The sequence below is a fragment of the Salvelinus fontinalis genome, chromosome 12, assembly GCF_029448725.1.
Source record: "Salvelinus fontinalis isolate EN_2023a chromosome 12, ASM2944872v1, whole genome shotgun sequence".
In the NCBI taxonomy this organism is placed as follows: domain Eukaryota; kingdom Metazoa; phylum Chordata; class Actinopteri; order Salmoniformes; family Salmonidae; genus Salvelinus; species Salvelinus fontinalis.
Genome location: NC_074676.1, coordinates 30,698,579 through 30,724,337, shown reverse-complemented (window position 1 = coordinate 30,724,337; position 25,759 = coordinate 30,698,579). Strand labels below are relative to the sequence as shown.

The window sequence follows — 25,759 nt, the reverse complement described above, 5'->3', positions numbered from 1 at the left end:
CGGTTTTCAACGGCACATGGGGACAAATATCGCACTTTTTGGAGACATGTACTCGGGTCTGATGAAACAAAAATAGAACTGTTTGGCCATAATGACCATGGTTATGTTTGGAGGAAAAAGGGGAGGCTTGCAAGCCAAAGAACACCATCCCAACCGTGAAGCACATGGGGTGGCACTTCACAAAATAGATGGCATCATGAGGCAGGAAAATTATGTGGATATATTGAAGCGACATCAAGACATCAGTCATGAAGTTAAAGCTTGGTCGCAAATGGGTCTTCCAAATGGACAATGACTTAAGGACAACAAAGTCAAGGTATTGGAGTGGCCATCACAAAGCCCTGACCTCAATCCTATAGAAAATTTGTGGGCAGAACTGAAAAAGCGTGTACAAGCAAGGAGGCCTACAAACCTGACTCAGTTACACCAATTCTGTCAGGAGGAATGGGCAAAAATTCACCCAACTTATTGTGGGAAGCTTGTGGAAGGCTACCCGAAACATTTGACCCAAGTTAAACAATTTAAACGCAATGCTACCAAATACTAATTGAGTGCATGTAAACTTCTGACCCACTGGGAATGTGATGAAAGAAATAAAAGCTGAAATATATAATTATTTCTACTATTATTCTGACATTTCACATTCTTAAAATAAAGTGTTGATCCTAAAGGACATAAGACAGGGAATTGTTACTTTGATTAAATGTCAGGAATTGAGAAAAATTTAGTTTAAATGAATTTGGCTAACATCTAAACTTCCGACTTCAACTGTATATTTTCTATTGTGTTATTGACTAAGTTTGTTTATCCGAAGTGTAACTTTGTTGTTTGTGTCGCACTGCTTTGCTTTATTTAGGTCGCATTTGTAAATGATAACTTGTTCTCAACTGGCCTACCTGGTTAAATAAAGATGAAATAAAAGAAACTCCAGAGAACGTGTTTCCACTGCTCCAGAGTCCAATGGCAGCGAGCTTTACACCACTCCAGCCAACGCTTGGCATTGTGCATGGTGATCTTAGGCTTGTGTGCGCTGCTCGGCCATGGAAACCTATTTCATGAAGCTCCGGACGAACAGTTATTGTGCTGACGTTGCTTCCAGAGACAGTTTGGAACTTGGTAGTGAGTGTGGCAACCGAGGACGCGCTACAGCACTCGGTGGTCGCATTCTGTGAGGTTGTGTGGCCCATCACTTTGCGGCTGAGCTGTTGTTGCTCCTAGACGTTTCCACTTCACAATAACAGCACTTACAGTTGACCAGGGCAGCTCTAGCAGGGCAGAAATTTGATGAACTGACTTGTTGGAAAGGTGGCATCCTATGACGTTACCACGTTGAAAGTCACTGAGCTCTTCAATACAGGCCATTCTACTACCAATGTTTGTCTATGGAGATTGCATGGCTGTGTGCTTGATTTAATACACCTGTCAGAAATGGGTGTGGCAGAAATAGCAGAATCCATTAATTTGAAGGGGTGTCCACATACTTTTGCCTAATTTGCTACATAGGTCATCTGCCTTTTTTGCAATTATTTTCCATTGGACAAAAGATGTAACCCACATGTTTGCTTAGGTTTTTTTGCCAAACTAACAATGTCTTACTGTATTTAAATTATTTTATTTGATTTCAACTAACTTATGTTTTAATTCAATTAAGTTTTCATGCATTTTTTGATCTTAGACGTTAAAGGTTCTACAAAATTAAATAATTTGACAACCCTGTTAGTAAAAGAATGGTCATTTGAAATCATTTCACTATTCGAATAATATCATGATATTTATTTAGGTATCCAGGTAGTTGGGGCGGCAGGTAGCCTAGTGGTTAGCGCGTTGGGCCAGCAACCGAAATCGAATCCCGAGCTAACAAAAAATGTGTCGGTCATTGTAAATAAGAATTTGTTCTGACTTGACTAGTTAAATAAAGGTTACATATATTTTTTAATTTTATTTTTTAACTGTCTTAAATAGCAGAAAATACGTTTTTCTAACTTCGAATGGAGTCTCCCAGCCGAAACAGTTCGAAAGAGTTGCATATATTATGATAACTTTTGTGAAGTTTTTGTTGGTTTTGGACATCTGGCTGTTCGGACACACCTTTTTTCTTGAGGGAGCCGGAGTCGACGCCCCTTCGTCGGTGATTGGTCAACAGTAGTGATTCGTCAATAAAGTCTGTTGTCATTCAACGAGAGAACTCATTTTCATGCTAAATGTTTTAAATGAAAATAATGCACCAAACATCTTAGATGTAAAATTGCGCGACTAATAAACATAAAAGATTTCTAGAGTTCTTAGATTCATTCTGAGGAAGTGTATACTGGCTACAGCACTATTGCCGCTTTTGTCAATATTTTTTCCTAACAGAAAGCTATTTTGGGAGTTTGCGAGCACACTCCGCCAGCCGAACTGAAGTAAGGAAAGCCGCCAGCCGAACTGAAGTAAGCCGACGCCTCTACTCACGAGACTCGAGAGCGGGTGCGCTGCGCAGCGCTCTGCTTGTTTCAGCAGAAGGGTGTGGGCGAGAGAGGCGCAACGGCCGGTGTGTGTGACAGTCTGTGTGGAAAGGAGCGCGAGAGCGATAGACAATCTTGGTATGATAAATAACCTATGGCTGCAACATCTGGTCGTGCCTGTCTTGACTGCATCAATTTGTTGTAAATAAACTAGTTAAAGTATTAAGGCACATTCTGTCTATTTTGCTGCGCTCCCTGTATGTCTACAACAACTCCATTCATATGAAACAACAGCCTAGTACCCGTTCGTCGATCATTGTAGCATACTCCTAATTTAGCTAACTTAATGTAATTTATTATATTTTGCGTTGACTAGAAATGGAGCCTGGGACTGTTGAGCAGCTTTGATTGACGGACAATAACAACAAGCTACATGTGTCAAACGTGTGTAGGCCAGGGGCGAAAATCTGAGATCAACCTTGGAGGGGACAATTACATTAAATTTTCTCAAGAGCAATTCCTGGGGGGGACACCAAAAGTAGTGCTGTAACACATAGCATACGTTGTTAAATGTATATTGAGGAACCATAATTCCTACAACTGGATAATTGATAGGTACAGTAGTTAACTGAAGGGTTTTCCCAACTTGTTCAAAGGTTTAAATCATTATAATTCTACTACTAATAATAGTTATAGCAGTGCTCCTTACCAGTCCAGTATGTATGCAGGTATTCGTACTTACAACCAACAATATCAAGAAAGGTCAGTAGGTGACAATGGTACTGTACACTGTATGGGTGTAGTTTTCATAAATACAATGAACATGGTGTGATCACATCTAAAAGAATCTCCATTGAGAACCATCACAAAGTTGGTCTCCGTATTGAATTGACCTTTTAATTTGACTTTTTCTGATACATTTATATAGTCATTAAATATGTCCACCTGGCCTGAGTCTATTACAATATCTTTGCAAGAACAAAAAGCTTAAAATAAGTACAGTTCTAAAAGCAAAATAACCACTTCAATGAAAAACCCAAATAAATCAACCAAAATATCCTTCAGTCAGTGTCTCAACTCTTCAAACAGCAGCTATGGACAAGTATGTCGCACAAAGTATGCAATTTTAAATAAAATAACATGAAATAAATCATTTGTAAGTGTACTGAAAACTACTAAACAAAAGAACAACTATCAATTACACCATGGGTTCTCAAACAGGGGTCCATGGACTAATTGCAAGGAGTCCGTGAAATAAAAAAGTGTAATGAATGTAGTCAGTACCACAAGGTTTCCAGTAAGTTTACATATAATATAGAGGGGGTGGAGGTCCCTGAGGACCGCTCAAAACCTTGCCTGCCTTGCCTCAAAATATGCAGGGGTTCCAGTACCCCAAAAAGGTTGAGAACCACTGCTATACACACTACTGAACAAAAGAACCGAGCATATGTTTGCGGGTTTCCTCAACAACACATCAGTTGGCACTTTCGCAATGCCCTCGCCTGTTGTCTCCGACACCCTGTATAGCCCAATAAACTCCTTGTGAGGGACAAGGTCATGGTCAACATAACGCAGACAGACATTCTCCTGTTCAGCACCAGAGACATCTTGAGTACCATCAACAATTAATGAAAATTGTACAATCGGAAGAGACCTAATCTCAGCTGCAATGCCTCGAATGACTATTGGCCATGATGTTCAGAATTTCATTCTGTGCTTTGGGGCCTGTGTACATTGTGGTACGCTCTGTTAACCACTTCAGTAAAATGGGATCATCCTAAGTTTCAAAATCTGGTATAAATTCCCACTGTCATCCGTGTGGCCTCTAAAGGCTTGTCCCTGTCTTACTACATGCCGCACCGAACTAACAATTTTCATCAAGCAATGCCTTGCGTCATCCTGCTGTTTACCCCACGCGCTGGACATAACTGGACACTGATTGGATTTAGCTGGTGTGCTGTTACAATTACAAAGTGGCGGTGGGTTTGGCAATTTTGATGTGCTGTGAATTTTTCAATGCCTTTTCTCCAGTTCCTAAATCCTGCACTAATGAAGGCAGCATCAGCTCTTTGGCCAAAAGATGGCTGGCTTGAAAACCCTTGGCTACAGTGAAAACACAACACTCCTTTTATTGATGGATTATAATGTAGCCAGGGGAAATCGCGAAACCATCTCTCTTGAAACGTCAACACTCTGTTGGCAAGAGTTTGCGGTTCTATAAATTGTGGGTGTGGCTGATATGGTTTCGTGCCATCACTGTGGTAACTGGACAATGCTGTGCCACTGTCCCCTATACTGGTGCTGCTGGCAACAAGGGTGACACTTGGTCCTGCCGTGGCTGTGACACTGTCCTCTGAAGTCTCTCTCCCTGGCTCTTTCCCTTTCACCACCCTAACTGACTCAGTCTGTCTCCTAGAAAATAAATAACGTGTTTGCCGTACTCCTAACTACCGGTACCCAAAACTACACAATTAAATCACAACAGCAATACCATTGCCGTAAACAAATCTTAGTTTAGTCACCAGTTTAAGTTGAGAGTGGGGGTATCCATGGCATTTTCCAATTATGTCCCTATTTTACAAGTCAAAAAAATTGAGAACCTTTCATAATGTTGCCAAACAAAGACTCAACAAACTTACCTGAGACTCCCTGTCTGCCAATCTGTCCCCAACTCTGCTGTCTGTGTGCCATCTGTTGCCTGCTCTGCCTAATGACATCATTGTGAAACATTTCCATTAGCATTTCACTTCTTTCTTATGAACATTTTATCAACTAGTCTTTGAGATATTAGGATACTAGAGTTCTTACTATGCGTTTTGGTGTACTGACAAATACTCTGATGTCCGTCTTCTTACTTTTTTCTGCCATTTTTCTACCTGGCTGGCTGGCTGGCCTAGCTGCACACACACACATTTACACAACACATGCTGCAACCTTTGGTAATTTAAATAGTTTGTTTCATATTGGCTGGCTTCCAACAATAGCTGAATTTGTAAAGCTAGCGAGCACCAATTCCGTTTGTGTGTTTGCTATAATCTTTGCTACCTGGTTAAATAAAGGTGAAATAAAATAAAATAAAAAAAGTTCACTAGCGACAATTTATCTTTTGCAACGAGACCATTATATATATTTAAGACAATGGTAGAAGAGAGTGTAGTTCTGTTCAGTTTGGACTTCAGTTTATTGCTAACCTTATCACAGGGACGTCGAAGCACTACAGCTGCATGCTGATCTTGGAATAAACTGACGATAGCAAAGATTCCATCTTTGACGACGCCACATAAATGGAATAGGTACTAGCTAGCTTGATAGTTAATGTTTGCTTTAGTTTGCGCGCTAGCTCTGCAAATTCAACTAGTGTGTGAACCCTGCCAACATAAAAATAAATAAATAACATTGCTATGGACCTGCTATGGATTGACTGGATTACCTCACGTCAGTTACGTACATGTCCCTTTCGGACAGTAGATACGAACTCTCTATTACCTTGCCAGCTAAAGAACTGGCAGTGGATCAAACCATTGAGGCAAAGGGCGGGGGGGGGGGTCGCAATCTTTTGAAATTTAAATGCGCTGTTAAGTGTCTATAATCAGCACAAGTGCTTTCATTGCGTATTATTAATATTATTGAAATTACATAGTTATGTTTACAGTGATATATTGGGGGGGACAAATCATATTTTTCCCAAGATGGGGGGGTCGTGTCCCCCCCGTCCCCCCTGGGATTTCCGCCTATGGTGTAGGCTAGTAGTGCGTCTTTTTGTATGGGTAGCTCATAAAACTTGTTTTATAAAAATGTAGAATGTAAAGGTCTATCCTTGTAGTCTATGTAGCAATGTTACATAGATAATGTACTTTTACAAAGCTTTTCATTGTTACAATAGGTCTCAAAAAAAAAAAATTCTCATGTATACTCTCCCAAGTAATCGAATACTGTCCGTTCGGATATCACTACTTTGGACGGCTCTGACTTAGAATATGTGGACAACTACAAATACCTAGGTGTCTGGTTAGACTGTAAACTCTCCTTCCAGACCCACATCAAACATCTCCAATCCAAAGTCAAATCTAGAATTGGCTTCCTATTCCGCAACAAAGCATCCTTTACTCATGCTGCCAAACATACCCTTGTAAAACTGACCATCCTACCAATCCTCGACTTCGGTGATGTCATTTACAAAATAGCCTCCAAAACCCTACTCAATAAATTGGATGCAGTCTATCACAGTGCCATCCGTTTTGTCACCAAAGCCCCATATACTACCCACCACTGCGACCTGTACACTCTCGTTGGCTGGCCCTCGCTTCATACTCGTCGCCAAACCCATTGGTTCCAGGTCATCTACAAGACCCTGCTAGGTAAAGTCCCCCCTTATCTCAGCTCGCTGGTCACCATAGCAGCACCTACCCGTAGCACGCGCTCCAGCAGGTATATCTCTCTAGTCACCCCCAAAACCAATTCTTCCTTTGGACGCCTCTCCTTCCAGTTCTCTGCTGCCAATGACTGGAACGAACTACAAAAATCTCTGAAACTGGAAACACCTATCTCCCTCACTAGCTTTAAGCACCAGCTGTCAGAGCAGCTCATAGATTACTGCACCTGTACATAACCCATCTACAATTTAGCCCAAACAACTACCTCTTTACCTACTGTATTTATTTATTCATTTATTTTGCTCCTTTGCACCCCATTATTTCTGTCTCTACTTTGCACTTTCTTCCAATGCAAACCAACCATTCCAGTGTTTTTTTAGTTTTTATTTTACTTGCTGTGTTGTACTCACTTCGCCTCCATGGCCTTTTTATATTTTTATTTATTTATACATATATCTGTTTGCCTTCACCTCCCTTATCTCACCTCACTTGCTCACATTGTATATAGACTTATTTTTTTATTTTTTTCACTGTATTATTGACTATATGTTTGTTTTTACTCCATGTGTAACTATGTGTTGTTGTATGTGTCGAACTGCTTTGCTTTATCTTGGCCAGGTCGCAATTGTAAATGAGAACGTGTTCTCAATTTGCCTACCTGGTTAAATAAAGGTTAAATAAATAGAAAAATAAAAAAAAATATTCGAATAACCATGCCCATCCCTAGTTTGTAAGCTTTTAAAACTATATATTTTCCAGTGATTAAGACATTCATGTTTTATGGTCTGATGGGGTATGCAAAATAGGTAAACTTTGAGCACCTTTATCTCTTGAACGTTTTACCATTCAGGTCCAAAAAGTCATTTTCTGAGCTACAATGGGCACATATGTATGGAAGGTTGTATGGTTCAAATCAAAAATTGGGTTGTTGTCAAAAAGTGATTTGATTTACAGTTAGACTTCGACATCTTGGATATTTGGGAATTGATACTGGTAGAGTAAATGGTATACACAGATTGATAAAGCAATAAACTACTGGTAATAGACGTTTTTCAGCTGCATGACTGACTGTTTCTGGTCACATGGCCCGAAAAGTCAACAGGCTGTGCTGTGTCTTCATCCCTCTACAATATAGGAGACCAGAGCTGTTCTGTTTTTAGTGATACCCTCCCATCAGTCAAACCAACAGGCTCTTCCTTTTACTTCTGATACCCTCCCTCTGCATTAACACACCGGAGCCATTTCTTTATTTGTGACGTTTTTCCTTGTAAATTCAAACACAGTTCCTTATTTTACGTCACCCTCAGTTAAGCCAACAGGTTGTTCCTTTATTTGCATCTCTCGATCTCTCCTGTGTGATAAAACAAACAAGCAGTTGCTTCATGTGTCTCCCTCCCCCTGCAAAAGAACAAACAAGCAATTCCTTTATTTAAATCTCCCTCCCTGGTTGATAGAGCAAACTGGCTGTTCAACGTCTCCCTCGCTCTGAGATAGAGATCAAATCAAATTGTCACATGCGCCGAATACAAGGTGTAGACCTTAACGTGAAATGCTTACTTACAAGCCCTTAACCAACAGTGCAGTTCAAGAGTTAAGAAAATATTTACCAAATAGAGTAAAAAGTAACAATAACGAGGCTATATACAAGGGGTACCGAGTCAGTGTGCGGGGATACAGGTTAGAGGTAATTTGTACATGTAGGTAGGGGTGAAGTGACTATGCATAGATAACAAAACAGTGAGTAGCAGCAGTGTACAAAACAAATGGAGGGGTGAGGGCAATGTAATAGTACGGTGGCCATTTGATTAGTTGTTCAGCAGTCTTATGGCTTGGGGGTAGAAGCTGTTAAGGAGCCTTTTGGTCCTAGACTTGGCACTCCGGTTCTACTTGGTCACAATCCCGGATCCGGGAGCACCCTCATCAGTAAAAAAGCTGACTAGCATAGCGCCACAAGTAAATACTAGCATCTAAATATCATTAAATCACAAGTCCAAGACACCAGATGAAAGATACACATCTTGTGAATCCAGCCATCATTTCTGATTTTTTAATGTTTTACAGAGAAGACATATGTATTTCTATTAGCTAACCACAATAGCAAAAGACAACTTTTTTCCCCCACCATTTTTTCCCTGCATAGGTAGCTATCACAATTTCAACCAAATAAAGATATAAATAGTCACTAACCAAGAAACAACTTCATCAGATGACAGTCATAACATATTTATTGTATAGTATATGTTTTGTTAGAAAAATTTGCATATTTCAGGTATAAATCATAGTTTTACATTGCAACCACCATCACAACTCTCACCAAAGCAACTAGAATAACTACAGAGACCAACGTGAATTACTTAAATACTCATAAAACATTATTGAAAAATACACAGCGTACAGCAAATGAAAGACAAAGATCTTGTGAATCCAGCCAATATTTCTGATTTTTTAAGTGTTTCACAGCGAAAACACAATATAGCATTATATTAGCTTACTACAATAGCCAACCACACAATAGCATTGATTCAAGCCAACAATAGCGATAACGAATAAACCAGCAAAAGATATTAATTTTTTCACTAACCTTCTCAAACTTCTTCAGATGACAGTCCTATAACATCATATTACACAATACATATAGAGTTTGTTTGAAAATGTGCATACTTAGCGGCACAAATCGTGGTTATACAATGAGAATAGTAGCCAAGCTGCCAACAAAATGTCGGGAGAAATCTTGGGAGAGGCACCTAATCTAATCAATAACTAATCATAAACTTGACTAAAAAATACAGGTTGGACAGCAAATGAAAGATACATTAGTTCTTAATGCAACCGCTGTTAGATTTTTAAAATTAACGTTACTACGACATACAGCGTGCGTTAAAGCGAGACCGCACCGAAATTAATGGCGGAATAGGAGTTTTACATTTTAACAGAACAACGAATTAACAGCATAAATAGTTCTTACTTTTTGATGAGCTTTCATCAGAATCTTGGGCAAGTTGTCCTTTGTCCAGAAGAATCGTTGCTCGGTTGTAGATTGTCGCCTTCAACTTTGGAATTAGCAGTAAACATTAGCCATGTGGCGAAGACGTGCCCAACTCACTATAACGCAGCACTAAGAAAATTCGAAAATCGCAATATACTGATATAAAATGATATAACTCGGTTTAAAATAACTACATTATGACGTTCTTAACACCTATATCGAATAAAATCAGAGCCGGATATATCTAAGGCCTATAACGAGAGCTTTCCAGAACGCCATCCTGAGGTCTGTCTTGCGTCATGGCGAATGTTGAAAAGAGTGTACCCCACGTACCAATACCATTTATATGGCCTCAGATCTACCTAGCAACTCCATTCCAATTCTCACTGCTTGCTGACATCTAGGGGAAGGCCTATGCAGTGCATGTCGACCAATAGAATACATGCAAATTAATAAACTGACCCTAGAACAGACTGCCTGATTTCAGATTTCTCACTTCCTGACAGGAAGTTTGCTCCAACTTGAGTTCTGTTTTACTCACAGACATAATTCAAACGGTTTTAGAAACTAGAGTGTTTTCTATCCAATAGTAATAATAATATGCATATTGTACGAGCAAGAATTGAGTACGAGGCAGCTTAATTTTGGAACAAATTTTTACAAAGTGAAAACAGCACCCCCTATTGAGAAAAGGTTTAAGGAGCCTTTTGGTCCTAGACTTGGCACTCCGGTACCACTTGCCGTGCGGTAGCAGAGAGAACAGTCCATGACTAGGGTGACTGGAGTCTCTGACAATTTTATGGGCTTTCCTCTGACACCACCTATTATATTGATCCTGGATTGCAGGAAGCTTGGCCCCAGTGATGTACTGGGCCGTACGCACTACTCTCTGAAGCGCCTTACGGTCAGATGCCCTGCAGTTGCCATACCAGGCGGTGATGCAACCGGTCAGGATGCTCTCGATGACAGCTGTAGAACCTTTTGAGGATCTGGGGACCCATGCCAAATCTTTTCCGTCTCCTGAGGGGGAAAAGGTTTTGTTATGCCCTCTATTCGACTATCTTGGTATGTTTGGAACATGATAGATCGTTGGTGATGTGAACACCAATGAACTTGAAACTCTCGACCCGCTCTACTACAGCCCCGTTTCCTGTAGTCCACGATCAGATTCTTTGTCTTGCTCACATTGAGGGAGAGGTTGTTGTCCTGGCACCACACTGACAGTTCTCTGGCCTCCTTATAGGGTGGTCTCATCGTTGTTGGTGATCAGGCCTACCACTGTTGTGTTGTCAGCTAACTTAAGGATGGTGATTTAGTCATGTTTGTCGTGGGATGCAGTCGTGGGTGAACAGGGAGTACAGGAGCACACATCCCTGAGGGCCCCCAGTGTTGAGGATCAGCACAGCAGACGTGTTGTTGCTGACCCTAACCACCTGGGGGCAGCCCATCAGGAAGTCCAGGACCAGTTCTAGAGGGAAGTATTTAGTCCCAGGGTCCTTAACTTAGTGTTGAGCTTTGAGGGCACTATAGTGTTGAATGCTGAGCTGTAGTCAATGAACAGCATTCTCACATAGGTGTTCATTTTGTCCAGGTGGGAAAGTGCAGTGTGGAGTGCGATTGAGATTGCGTCATCTGTGGATCTGTTTGGGCTGTATGCGAATTGGAGTGGGTCTAGAGTATCCGGGAGGATGCTGTTGCTAGACATGTCGTAGCCATATTGTGAAATCAGGAGTGATTTGCATTACACACCATCCCTATATCAAATATAGATTTTCTTTGGTCTGGGTATTCATACTCCTCGGCTTATTCCACATTTTATGTTACAGCTCGAATTCAAAATGGATTAAATAGATGTTCTCCCTCACCCGTCTACGCGCACACAATACCCCACAATGAAAGTGAAAACATGTGTTTAGACATTTTAGCTAATTTATTGAAAATGAAATACCTAATTTACAGGTATTCAAAGCCCTTTGGCAGCGATTAAAGCTGTGAGTCTTTCTGGGTAAGTCTAAGAGCTCTGCACACTGGGATTGTACAAGATCTTCCCATTATTCTTTTCAAAATTCTTCAAGCTCTGTCAAATTATTTGGTGATCATTGCTAGACAACCATTTCCAAGTCTTTCTAGAGATTTTAATGCAGATTTAAGTCAAAACTAACTCCAGTGTAGGTTTGGCCTTATGTTTTAGGTTATTATCCTGCTGAAAGGTGAATTCATCTACCAGTGTCTGGTGGAAGGCAGACCGAACCAGGTGTTCCTCTAGGATTTTGCCTGTGCTTAGCTCCATTCAGCTTTTTTTTTTATCCTGAAATATTCCACAGTCCTTAATGATTACAAGCATACCCATAACATGATGCAGCCACCACTATCCTTGACAAATTGGAGAATGGTACTCAGTAATGTGTTGGATTTGCCCCAAACACAACACTTTGTATTTAGGACAAAAAGTAAAATTACTTTGCCACATTTTTTGCAGTATTACTTTAGTGCCTTGTTGCAAACATGATGCATGTTTTAGAATATTTGTATTCTGTACAAGCTTCCTTTTCACCCTATCAATTAGGTTAGTATTGTGGAGTAACTACAATGTTGTTGATCCATCCTCAGTTTTCTATCACAGCCATTAAACAGTTTGTCTCGTAAATCCCTGAGCCATTTCCTTCCTCTCCGGCAACAGTGTTAGAAAGGATGCCTATATCTTTGTAGTGACTGGGTGTATCGATACACCATCCAAAGTGTAATTAATAACTTCACCATGCTCAAAGGGAAATTCAATGTCTTTTTTATCCCATCAACCAAATGTGCCCTTCTTTGCGAGGCATTGTAAAACATCCCTGGTCTTTGTGGTTTAAATGTACTGCTCGACTGAGGGACCTTGCAGGTAGAGATTGTGTGGGGTAGAGATGAAGTAGTCATTCAAAAATCATGTTAACTATTATTGCATACAGTGTTGTCCATGAAATTTACGTGACACATTTTTACTCCTGAACTTATTTATGCTTGCCATAACAAAAAGAGTTGAATACTAAGACTCAAGACTATAACTTTTTTTATTCATTTGTAAAAATGTCAATATAATTCGGCTTTGACATTGTGTGGTATTGTGTTTAGGCCAGTGACCCCAAAAATAGGCCAGTGGCCCAAAAAATCTCAATTTAAATTGAGGCTGTAACAGCAAAATGTGGGAAAAGTTGGGGTATGAATACTTTGAAGGCACTGTCCAATACCATTTTTAATTTAACTTATTGTGTATGTATCTGGACACAGGTAGCAAGACAAATAGCAAAGCAAGACAAACTAAAGTCACTAGAAAAAGGGGAACCTTGCATCTCTGAGAAATTCAAATTAAAAAGTCTATTACAGGAGCAAACAGATAGGGGATTCAATTAACCATATGAGCACAAGACGTTGAAAGATGGGAACCACCATAAATTGTCAAAGATGCAATATCCTGCACAAGAGCTTGCTGTGGTAACTTGCATCAATCTATCTTCATCCCTCAGTCGTGTTGTTTTCTTCTCTTTTGCTTATGGTCTTTCTTCATCTCATTTTGTCTCTTTATTCAGCTTTTCTTCCTTGAGGAGAAGTGGAGTACAGCTCTTCTCACCAACACAGCTATGTTGCCATGGAAACAAGGAGGTGAAATGGAGACATGTTTTTGTTGTTTCCAGGGAGAACCAGGTGGAAAGCATCTCTGTATTCAGGTGCACTGGCAAACTGATCATATGAACGATGAAGACAATCGATGTTGATCTTGCTCATTTAATGATATATTCTAACAATCATAGCAGGTTTCAGTGGTCAGTGTTCATGATCAATTCTATACCTCTAGTAATGAACACAATGAATTTACCAACACTGTGCTCACCTTATTCAATTATACCCCATGTGTCTTTATAGGATGTTTATATCAACTAAATTTGAGGATGAATGTATTTTGGCACCAAAAAAATATGGTAAAAAGCACAGACAAAGCACTCATTGTAAATTATTTTGAGAATGTATAGAAGGTACATAAATACTGCCAGGCGCTTCTACATACCGATGCAAATAAAATATGAAAACAGCTATTCACAAAATGCAGCATCAAATCTCTCCTTCCATTGTATATGTATTATGGGTATTGCTAGCCAAGTACTCTCCACCATTTTCTCATTTGCACATGTTATGAACATCAGAGACCAGTAGATGGCAGTTGCCCTTGGACAGCTTGTATGAAGGATATCCAATTAATGAGACTTCAATGGCAGCCTGAAACTATGAGTGATTAGAGAAACAGAGAACACAGTGGTTTGAAAGGTACATTAGGCTACTTTGTAACACAGCATCAGTTTGCAGAAGGTGAGGTATGGAGGATTATTAAATCAGGCATGACCTAGTAGACCTGAGGTAAAAAAAATTCAAGCCATGACGCATTGGGGGATTCTGACTGGTGTATGTGGACAACTCCATATAGTGACTGTGACCGGCACAATATGGCTTGATCTAATAAGAGATACACAAAAGACAGGCTGCAGTGGATGTGCATGAGTCTGCAACCATTACCCCGTTTTCTTCAACCAAAAACACATTTGACAAGCTGTGGTTTTTCTTTTTGCCAATACCTTGATCAACTTTATACTGGTTGTTGTACTGTTATACTAGCTGAGTACTTTAAGCATTCACATTTGGTCTGGCAGGCATGAAAGCTTCCAGTGTGAAAGATGGTAAAATAAAAGTGAAATGGATTATGGGATACAGGGCAAATAGGGTGTAAGCATTTCATCATACAATGCTGGAACATACTATTATGTAACTCACAGAAATATGTCTCTTGGCTTGGATTCAATATTAAAAAATAAACAATACAATTGTGCCAACATGACTTCCCAAATATCATGCAAATGGCCACTGTTCTGATGTCAAAATGAATGATACAGTAAAATGAATGATACATTAAATCATTATGTGCAGCAAGTTATGTAACAAAACAGGCTATTATTACTGTAACTGCATAATAAGGAACAAACTAGTAGGTCGTAAATTACCAACCAGGCTGCTGTCTGATAAACAAGCTCTAGTGTAAGTGTGAAGGACTTTGAATACCTGAGCCGACAAGGTGAAAAATCTGTCTGTGCCCTTGAGCAAGGCACTTAAACCTAATTTGCTCCAGAGGTACCATATTACTATGGCTGACCCTGTAAAACTCTATGAACATTGCAAAAGAAACTAAATACATCTAAAAAAGGTATTACTTTGGGAAATGCACTGTGAGAGCTGAGACAATCACACTGTGACACTGACAAAATAGAGCCCAGCCAGGACCTCACCACAGCAGAGGTTCTAAAGGTTCTCATATGATGAACCATGTAAGGGAGGGGGATAATGTAGTTCTGATGCCACATGACCAGCTCACTGCCCTTCCTTTCACCACTCTGTTACTCCCCCCTGAACTGCCAAGGATCCCATGTACTGTATACCGTGTCTGAGTACTGGGCTACACAAATGTTTATACTTGATAGCACCGGTTCCACTGTTACTGTACAGATTGGGTTACAACAACGGTGGCAAACTTATGGTAGTTTAGTACCACTTCAGTTAGAAAATCTATAACATTTCCTGCTGTATTTGATTTAAAGGGATTTCTAATTAACAACACCCATTGCTCAAATGCACACAAGAGCTAAAACCACTGCTCATCATAGTTATGGCATACAGCAGGCTACTGTACACTTTTATAATAAGGCCTAAAACATTTTTACTGGGTAGGTGACAAATAGGCCTAAGGCTATATCTCTAAAATTATGATAAATTCACAATTATTTCATTATTGCACACACGTTCTCTTTATTTCTCCCTCTACTGAATGTCCTGGCAAAGGGAAAAGTCAAATTTAGGTTAATGATAAGAAACCATATGTCAGGGTACTGCAGTTTATTCCAGACAATAATTCAAATATTCTCTTAATGGGTGATTATCCCAACAAAAGGAGGATGATCCTGTATTTGAATGTGAACACGTCTGCCAAGAGGTTCTCTGAGGCTTCTGTGTATGTCACAACTGCGTATTATAAATGTCTTCACTTCATTGTACGCTACAATAATAGCTCTAATGGAGTATGATGTGAAAAATAGTTTTGGTTTTTCAGTCTGACTTTCAGTGTTAAGATTTTATTTTTATTTATTTAACCAGGAAGGGCTCATTGAGATTTGAAATCTCTTTTTCAAGAGCGTCCTGACCAAGATAGGCTGCACCAAGTCAATACACAATTACAGACAACATGAACAACTACAGGTAATCTAGTAAAACAATTGAATTCACAAGATCATAAAACAACAAATAAAATTAAAACATTGACAGGTCAGGGAATCAGCCTCAAAATCCTTAATCAATGAATTAAAAATCACCAATTGGGACAAGTTCTTCCAGTTTAAAAGTATTTTGTAATGCGTTCCAAGCCGATGGCGCAGAGTACATAAAAGCCCTTTTACCAAATTCAGTTGGGACATTTGAAACAGTTAGCAGGATAAAGTCCTGCGAACAAAGAGAGTACCCACCACATTTCAGAACAAAAACAATGCCCAAATAGAATGGCAGTAAACCCAAAATGGCTTTGTAAATAAAAGTATACCAGTGACTGAGCCTACAATTGACTAGAGAAGGCCAGCCAACCCTTGTATGTAAAGTGTAGATACAAGATGAGGCAACTTTCTGTTTTCAGTTGCTTGCTGATAGTAAGGTATCTCTGTCTAATTTTTTTTATTTTTTTTTTATTTAACCTTTATTTAACCAGGTAGGCAAATTGAGAACACGTTCTCATTTACAATTGCGACCTGGCCAAGATAAAGCAAAGATCTGAGCTCTTTGGGGAGTAGTATGGCCTAACCCTGCTCAACCTCATGTTCTTAGTTTCTGTCTGTTCGTTTCAAGACATAATAGGACCCTTGAGATATCAGAACTGCAAGCTAATCTGTAAAGGCCTTTGTGAAGGAGGCGTGACAGGAAGTTCTTGTAATGGGTTGGTGTTACGCAAATATGATGCAGGTTCTCAATAGTGACTGGCCTATGCTTAAGAAGAGGAATGATTCACATTTCTCATATCAGGCCCTCAGATCTATTTCTACAGTAGCATACCTCATTTGTTGAAACTGAAGCATCCACATGGCTTGTGGTTTTGTCCAAATGTAAATTATGACAGGAAAGGAGTAAGTCTGATAGGAGAAAATGTACCTGAACTTGTGTGGCATGGCTGAAGTTTCAGTCACAGTTTGGTGACCCAATACACAAAGGAAACATAATTACAGTTGTTTTTAGTACAGAACAACAACAGTTCTGCACGCGATCATTTGCGATTGAACTAGTTATAGACCTGACTTGTCTGGCATATAGCCAAACTGTGGAATTACAACGTATGGGGGGGAAATAATTTCCATGGGGCTTTAATGTGCAATTTATTGAGAACAGTACCTTGTTATGAATACTATATTGCCACATCAAACAATACATGTAACGGCTCACTTCTAAAGACAGACATTACAGGTTTAAAAGTAAGACATCCTGACTGACTGTGGCCCAAAGAGACCATTAGCCACAGACAACTACACTTCCATTAGTGATGCTCCGCCAGACACTGAGCACCTGTTGGACACCTATTAGTGACCCTGTTGCTGAGAGGGACTGTTATTGATAATAGGGTGATGTGGTTAGTCAGCACCTTACTCGTCACATCTGATAGAATAGGCTGTGAAGGAACACATCACTTTTTTGTAAAGTTATGTAGTCTACCATATTTTAGGGATATATATATATTCTTGTCAACAACTAGGTCAAGTCACAAAATACTGCCTAATTTGTCATGATGTCTGACAGAGACGTCTTGTCTGGGAGCGTTTGACACTTGTAACTGTACTGTGCTTTTCATTGAAGCACTGCGGCATTAGTGTGATTATCCACAAGTTAAGATGAGCTATAAGAATAGATTTGACAGTATGCCTTCGTAAATTGTAATGCAGTCTACCAAGACAAAACATCCGTGAACAGCCCCATGGGTGACCTGCCAATTGTACTGCAATTAAATGATGCCTTGTGCATAAGTGTAATACATTCAAAACACATTGTATGTTCATATTCTTATTTAAGTAACTTATTAAATATCCCCACCATTGTTTACTATATGAAGTCTATTCATAATAAAACCTGAAAAATATAAATTGTGGCATTATTAGCTTACTGCATGGGTGAAATTGTTCAAATGGGTGAAAATGTAAAACAAAAAAACAATGTCCTCTTAGAAGACCTGTTGATAAAACAATGCCCTAAGCCTACTGACAACTGTCCCACTGCCATCAGTAACAATAATAATAGCCTAACAGTAATTATTATCATATTTTTTTTCAACCATTTTAGATGCATTTAACCAGGAAGTCTCTTACGTGTGAACCTTAAGAGACCAGGTACTTGTAACTATAGGAAGAGTAATATTTATACTATTTGTTCTGTTTAAAAACTCATATTCGTATGGCATTCCTGTTGAAAACAGTTTTAATCTATGAGCTATGGCTTCATACAAAGTTTACACAGCAGATCAGAGTCCAATGAGTACAGTAATTTTTACATCACAGTTAGAGTGAATTCAGGAAGTGCATTGAAATTAAAATATGATAAATGCCTATTGTTTGCTTCTTGAATTCACTTAATTAAAAATGGAATCGATCCCTGCCCTGGCCTGGGCCAACAGTATTTAATGTGATACAAATCCATAGGAGGCAGCTGTTGGGAGATTAACATTAGGCCTAATTCAGCTTCCATAGACTACAGAACATGTCATCCAATACATTTGTGAGCATGCCATCACTCGCTGCCCACAAAACAATGCTTTAATACAGAAATAACACGTCGGTCCGTGCCTATGTATCCAACGTGAGGACAACAGTAGGCCTAGGCCGCCTAGGACAGATAAACCATATGAACAGCCATACACGTTTGATGAACCAATAGTCCTAGAGATTATCAAATGTTATATGAAAATCGTGGCCAACTAAAATAAAAGCGTAGCAAATAGGAGTCCACTGCAAAGTCGTCAGAGGATGTGTGTAGGTGTAGCGACTATAGTGTCACCGAAGGGGGAAATAAAGCAACAATGTTGCGATCCAATTATCAGCTGAGCAAATGGAACTTGGAAGGTAACAAAGGAAACAGATAGGCTACATTTTCTGCTGTTAGTTACAGAAAATGCGTTAATCGTCGTGTTTAAACGGATTATTACAAGTGATAACAAAGCACACATTTAAAAAAAGACAGCATTTGGAGGGTATAAACAATGTACGTGCTCACAATGTTGCAACAACAGTAGCAACTCACCGTCGCAGACGCCAGGCTGCAGTCTGTCAAGGTGAGGTGGTGCGGTTCCCATCTCCGTAAGAATTTTGAGGTTAGAATTTTGCTGAGGAAGGTCCGAGGGTGTTTCACCACACACACCTGAATGTCCCCCTCCTGTAGTAGTTTATATCGCATCCCGCTGCTGCAATGGAGAAGGGTTCTCTTGCACGGCCCGGCGCCTAACTTAATATTATTCCCCTCGGGTGGCGTCGACGCAGACATCTCCCCCAGCAAAGGCTTGCTCTCCTCAGATTGATAGAATTGTTTATTATGTAGCTCGTTACCCTCGCCGCTGCTGTTAAAATCCATATTCAACTAGTCTCAAAAATATCCTATAGGTAACAATGTAGGCCTATCTAATATTCGTTTTTTAAATATATATTTAAAAAGAAAAGCCAATTGGGTTGGATTGTAAACCTTGGGAGCAAAGCTACCGCGATACGACCTCAATTGTTAAAAGAGTGTTGTGGGCGAAAAACAGACACGGCGGAGCCACTGATAGAAAAGCCATGAAAGAGTCTTTGATGGGGGTATTTCAGAACGGAAAAGTAAAAGAGCAGTTATTGGATAGGCAAATAATCCTATATCCACACCATTCCCACTGTAATGTCTATCCTGTCCGCGTTTAGCACCCCCAAAGAGCTACTCAATATGTTCGGGCCATGTCCATTCTGCCAGCCCCAGTCCAGATAACATCTTCCACAGATTGAACTCATACAAGTCACGTAGCTTTGATACAAAACACCCAAATCCAAAGGCGACGTGTTTCTTCGTGTTTTTGGTCTTTAAACGGTCATTGGCATGGTTCCTTTTTACTGTCTTTTTCTTCTATCTTCGTGAAAGAACCCAAGCACTTCGATAGAGCCACTTGGATTGGTCCCTTCTCGTTCATGTGATACCAAAGTGACGTCAATGGGGAGGCAAGCGGATGCGCTGTGCGTCTTTTAGCTCCACTGTCTGCTGCCTACTATGTGATAGGAGGGTGTACAGTTCCCTCAACACAAAAATGGAGGGCGCACGACCTACATGTCAATTTTCTCGTCTAGCAGTGTTGTCTCTATTTTTGTTAAAGACTGCGTTTGACACGGAAATCAATCATTCTACTTAATAAATGTTGCTGGAATCACGGGCGTTATGAATCATAAGAAGACCCGATAGGATACTGAGGGAAACATATGACAATATTTAATATGAGGATATCCACCTAATTGTCGGTAGGCTACAGTTTCAATTACAAACCGAAAACGGTTGTAGGCTATAGTTTCAATTGTATTGCAAATTCTTTAGCGTTTTGACTCACATTATAATAAACATGAATCACTGACAGTTTCCCTTTAACTGTGAGCTCAATGTTGATACTTCATTCCCAGAATTGATTGATTAGCATCCACACGGTCTGTCTGATGGGGAAGTGCACAACACATACCCATTAAAACTGTTTCAGCAATGGGTCAGAGACTCCCAGTCCCATTCTTGACCCACAGTGACAGTATGTATTGATGTTTCCAGATTAAATCTAAGAAAACAGTTGTCACTAACCTACTGTATGTAACAGCCTTTGTTGACAATACTGTATGGGCATGCTGAAGGGTATACTGAGTTGGATAAGTATTGCAGAGATAGAAGAGTAACCTCTAATGTTGCGTTCATAACCAAGTGAAAAGTGGGAATGTATGAACTTTCCAATTTGTAAGTCGCTCTGGATAAGAGCGTCTGCTAAATGACTTAAATGTAAATGTACCACATATGACTGGCAAATATCCACTTGAACCATCATCCAACTGGTAATTACAAATTACATATCATCATGAGCTCTGATGTCACCTTGCTAACAGCATTTTCGGTAGTTAAACGCAACAAAACATTTATAAAAAGCAATCTACTAATATGGTTTTTGAACACGGTAACTTATTTACAAGCATGATAGCTGTACTTTTAGTTATGGTTTATGCAGCTTGTTGGCCATTAGCCAATCAGCGTTTCTCAACTAATTCAATGCATGTGAATACATCCAACTGGTATTTACGGCATCACAACCGGTAAATTTCTACCTCCCACTTGTTTACGAACGCAGCATTGTCTTAAGTAATTGCGCCTGTTCTTTTCATTAACGTTTGGAAATTATGTTTTGTTTGTGGGGAGGGACACAGCAGGTAGACTGGAGTTAAGCAATAAGGCGTGAGGAGGTGTGGTATATGGCCAATATACCACGGCTAACAGTTGTTGTTATGCCTTAATACAGCCCTTAGCCGTGGTATATTGGCCATGTATCACAAACCCCGAGGTGCCTTATTGCTATTATAAACTGGTTTCCAACATAATTAGAGCAGTACAACTAAATATTTTGTTATATCCGTGGTATACAGTCTGTTATAAACTGGGTGGTTCGAGCCCTGAATGCTGATTGGATGACAGCCGTGGTATATCAGACTGTATACCACAGGTATGACAAAACATTTATTTTAACTGCTCTAATTACGTTGGTAACCAGTTTATAATAGCAATAAGGCACCTCGGGTTTGTGATATATGGCCAATATACCACGGCTAAGGGCTGTATTAAGGCACTCCGCAATGCGTCGTGCATAAGAACAGCCCTTAGCCATGGTATATTGGCCATATACGACATCCTCTCGTGCATTATTGCTTAAATATACCATGGCTTTCATCCAATCAGAATTCAGGGCTCAAACCACCCAGTTTATAATGTGAAATATACAGTACCTTGGACACTAAACTCATGGGTCACACTGTCAAAAACAAGCAGCTCTCCAAAGATGCACAATGCAGAAACCGCTCCGCCATTTCCTGGTTGCTAAAATTCTAATAGTTTGCCCAATTTCAGTTTATGACAAAAGAAGCAAGTATAGTGTAGAGAATCATTGTACCATCTAAACCGCTGTGAAATATATTTTACATAACCAAAAATATAGTAATTTCAGCACTGTACAAAACTGAAAGTAAGATGCAAAATGAAACTTAAGAACGGGAAGCATAGAAATAGCGTGCATAGAACATATCTATCGCATCTTAGATCTATAACTAACATTTCTGTGAATTTGGTCGTGTCACCCAAAAAGTTACATATTGCTTCGTCTCTCCACTAAGGTCTCAATGCTCCCACTGGGAGCTGAACATTTCTCTGAATGCTTTTTCAATTCCACCCACTCCCATTACTCAACTTGACCACAACATTGCAGAGATAGACACTCTTACCAATTGTGCTCCATATTTGCATCACACAATAGCAAGCCTTGGTCTGTCATGCTTGAACGTTTAGTAAAGCTGAAAGTGAAAGACAATGTGACTGTCATTATGCAGTTTAGACATTTCAGATATAAGAGGAAGTTAAATAATCCCCTATGTAGTCTGTTCTTTAAATGATAAACCACACTCAAATGCAACAAACATAAGGAGGTCCCAATACCTTAGGGCATAACAGATTGTTTCCTAATTTCTGATTAATTAATTCCTTTACAATCAGCATTAATATTTAAACATTGATTACACTCAACATAAATCTCAAAACAGGTTTTGTCAAAGCAATGAGTGTCGAGTGCTGGTGGCTTTCTGATATGCTTCCCTTCACATGCCACTGGTAGACATGAACAAGTCTCATCAAGTTGTCCGGCAGCACAGTCTCTCAGGTCTCAGTTTAACATTAGCCACTCAGTGTCCCAAGTCACAAGATCTCTTGTTAAATTATGAGGATGTAATGAGAGCAGCTTGGTTTAAATTAATTAACTCCATCCTGATTATCTTCAGTAATCCTGTTGTGTTAAAAGGGAAACTCCACTCAAAAACGATTTGTCAATTTTTTAAAAAATATATATTTTTTAATTAGTCCACAGCAGTCAAGTTTTAAAGATATTGGTCTTTCAAGAAGCAAAGAGTCACCAGCCACATCATCATCATTTAAAATGCATCATATGGCTGTTTTCTTTTGCTTCTTGAAAGTCCAATATTTTAACTTGACTGATGACATGAAACATTTTTGGACTGTATTAACAGTAGACTAATTTAACATTTTTTTAAATAAAAATAGTTTGAGTGGAGTATCCCTTTAATCCCATGTCTGCCAGTCATCTGACATACACACACTTGAAATCTGGAGAGGATTCTCTTGGTTAACTACTGTTTCCGAGAGATTAAAACCAACAATAACCAAAATATAATGGATTATTTGGGGAAATAACTCCTCAGTAACCCCCGAATATAAAAAACAAAAAACATCCTGAATGCTACTTGATTTAAACCACTTCAAGCAGGGCTGAAGTCACAGAGGAATAACTACCCATTTGACCAGACAGAGTCGTGTTAAATCCATTTTGTTAAACCAAAAGACACTCATGATTGAGCTCATTCCATGACACCTTCCTTGCTACTCCACAGAATTGAATACAAAATACAAATAGCTTTGAATTTATGTTCCTCTCACATCCCTATTTTGGTTAACAACCACTTGATGGTACTATTGCAGAATTCCCAGAAGAACAGTGCTTAAGTGCAAGTGTTTTGATAGCTACACATGGGTGAATGTTTTGTGAAAGCACTGTTTCGACCACTGAATGTGGATAGTGTTTAAACTGTGTGAGGGACACTGGAATGTTGAGCGTCTCTCAGCAATACACTGTAACATGCTGCAAGTAAACAGTGTTAAGTGGAGATTGTGATACAGTATAATATGTGTTGTTGGTGCTTTCAGAGGTGTCCTGAGCTCTGTTGGCTGCATTAAGGCATTAAGTGTGTGTGTGAATGCATTTTCTCTAATACTGTATGTGTCTGAGTGCTGTAGTGTATAGGTGATGAGTTGCCCTTCTATTGAGACGGAAAGCAACAACTGTAACTCACAGAACAAATGGGGTCAACAGATGCCACATTTGTCCACTCTGACTGGAAAGCCAGTTCAAAGGTCATCAGCCAATTATATCCAGCAACTTAAAAGCCAATTTATGCTTGATCCGAAAATTTGGTCCGACTCTCCCTAATGGAGGGTGCGACGCAATTGCTGAGCCTCTGGAGGCATGCAGATGCCAAATTGAGATCTGTACCGCATCGCCATGCACCTCCCAAATTTTGTAACAATGCAGAGGGCTCCATATACAATTGAAGTCAGAAGTTTACATACACTTAGGTTGGAGTTATTAAAACTCGTTTTTCAACCACTCCACAAATTTCTTGTTAACAAAAGATAGTTTTGGCAAATTGGTTAGGACATCTACTTTTACGTAATTTTTCCAACAATTGTTTAGATTATTTCACTGTATCACAATTCCAGTGGGTCAGAAGTTTACATACACCAAGTTGACTGTGCCTTTAAACAGCTTGGAAAATTCCAGAAAATTATGTAATGCTTTAGTAGCTTCTCATAGTCTAATTGACATAATTGGAGTGAATTGGAGGTGTACCTGTGGATGCATTTAAAGACCTACCTTCAAACTCAATGCCTCTTTGCTTGACATCATGGACCAATCAATAGAAATCAGCCAAGACCTCAGAAAAAAATTGGAGGCCTCCACAAGTCTGGTTCATCCTTGGAAGCAATTTCCAAACGCCTGAAGGTACCACGTTCATCTGTACAAACAATAGTACGTAAGTATAAACACCATGTGACCACGCAGCCGTCATACCGCTCAGGAAGGAGACGCGTTCTGTCTCCTAGAAATTAACGTACCTTGGTGCGAAAAGTACAAATCCATCCCAGAACAACAGCAAAGGACCTTGTGAAGATGCTGGAGGAAACAGGTACAAACGTATCTATATCCACAGTAAAACGAGTCCTATATCGACATAACCTGAAATGCCGCTGAGCAGGGAAGAAGCCACTGCTCCGAAACAGCCATAAAAAAAAAAAAAAACTACGGTTTGCAACTGCACATGGGGACAAAGATTGTACTTTTTTGAGAAATGTCCTCTGGTCTGATGATACAAAAATAGAACTGTTTGGCCATAATGACCATCGTTATGTTTGGAGGAAAAAGGAGGAGGCTTGCGTGCCGAAGAACACCATCCCAACCATGAGGCACGGGGGTGGCAGCATCATGTTGTGGGGGTGCTTTACTGCAGGAAGGACTGGTGCACTTCACAAAATAGATGGCATCATGAGGCAGGAGAATTATGTGGATATATTGAAGATACATCAAGACATCAGTCAGGAAGTTAAAGCTTGGTCGCAAATGGGTCTTCCAAATGGACATGGACCCCAAGCATACTTCCAAAGTTGTGGCAAAATGGCTTAAGGACAACAAAGTCAAGGTATTGGAGTGGCCATCACAAAGCCCTGACCTCAATCCCATAGAAAATGTGTGGCCAGAACTGAAAAAGCGTGTGCGAGCAAGGCCTACAAACTTGACTCAGTTACACCAGCTCTGTCAGGAGGAATGGGCCAAGATTCACACAACTTATTGTGGGAAGCTTGTGGAATGCTACCTGAGACATTTGACCCAAATTAAACAATTTAAAGGCAATGCTACCAAATACTAACTGAGTGTATGTAAACTTCTGACCCACTGGGAATGTGATGAAAGAAATAAAAGCTGAAATAAATCACTCACCACTATTATTCTGACATTTCACATTCTTAAAATAAAGTGGTGA

The 25,759-nt window shown here is 39.7% G+C and overlaps 1 protein-coding gene across 1 annotated transcript in view; it reads right to left on the bottom strand.

Annotated features, from left to right (window-relative positions):
- Positions 1 to 21,966, bottom strand: part of cmip (c-Maf inducing protein) — a 51,607-nt gene extending 29,641 nt beyond the window's left edge. The window contains exon 1 of the mRNA XM_055940345.1: positions 19,146 to 21,966. Coding sequence (XP_055796320.1) covers positions 19,146 to 19,472 — 327 coding nt within the window. The 5' untranslated portion in view covers positions 19,473 to 21,966. The remainder of the gene's footprint in view (positions 1 to 19,145) is intronic.
- Between the last annotated feature and the right edge of the window lie 3,793 nt (positions 21,967 to 25,759).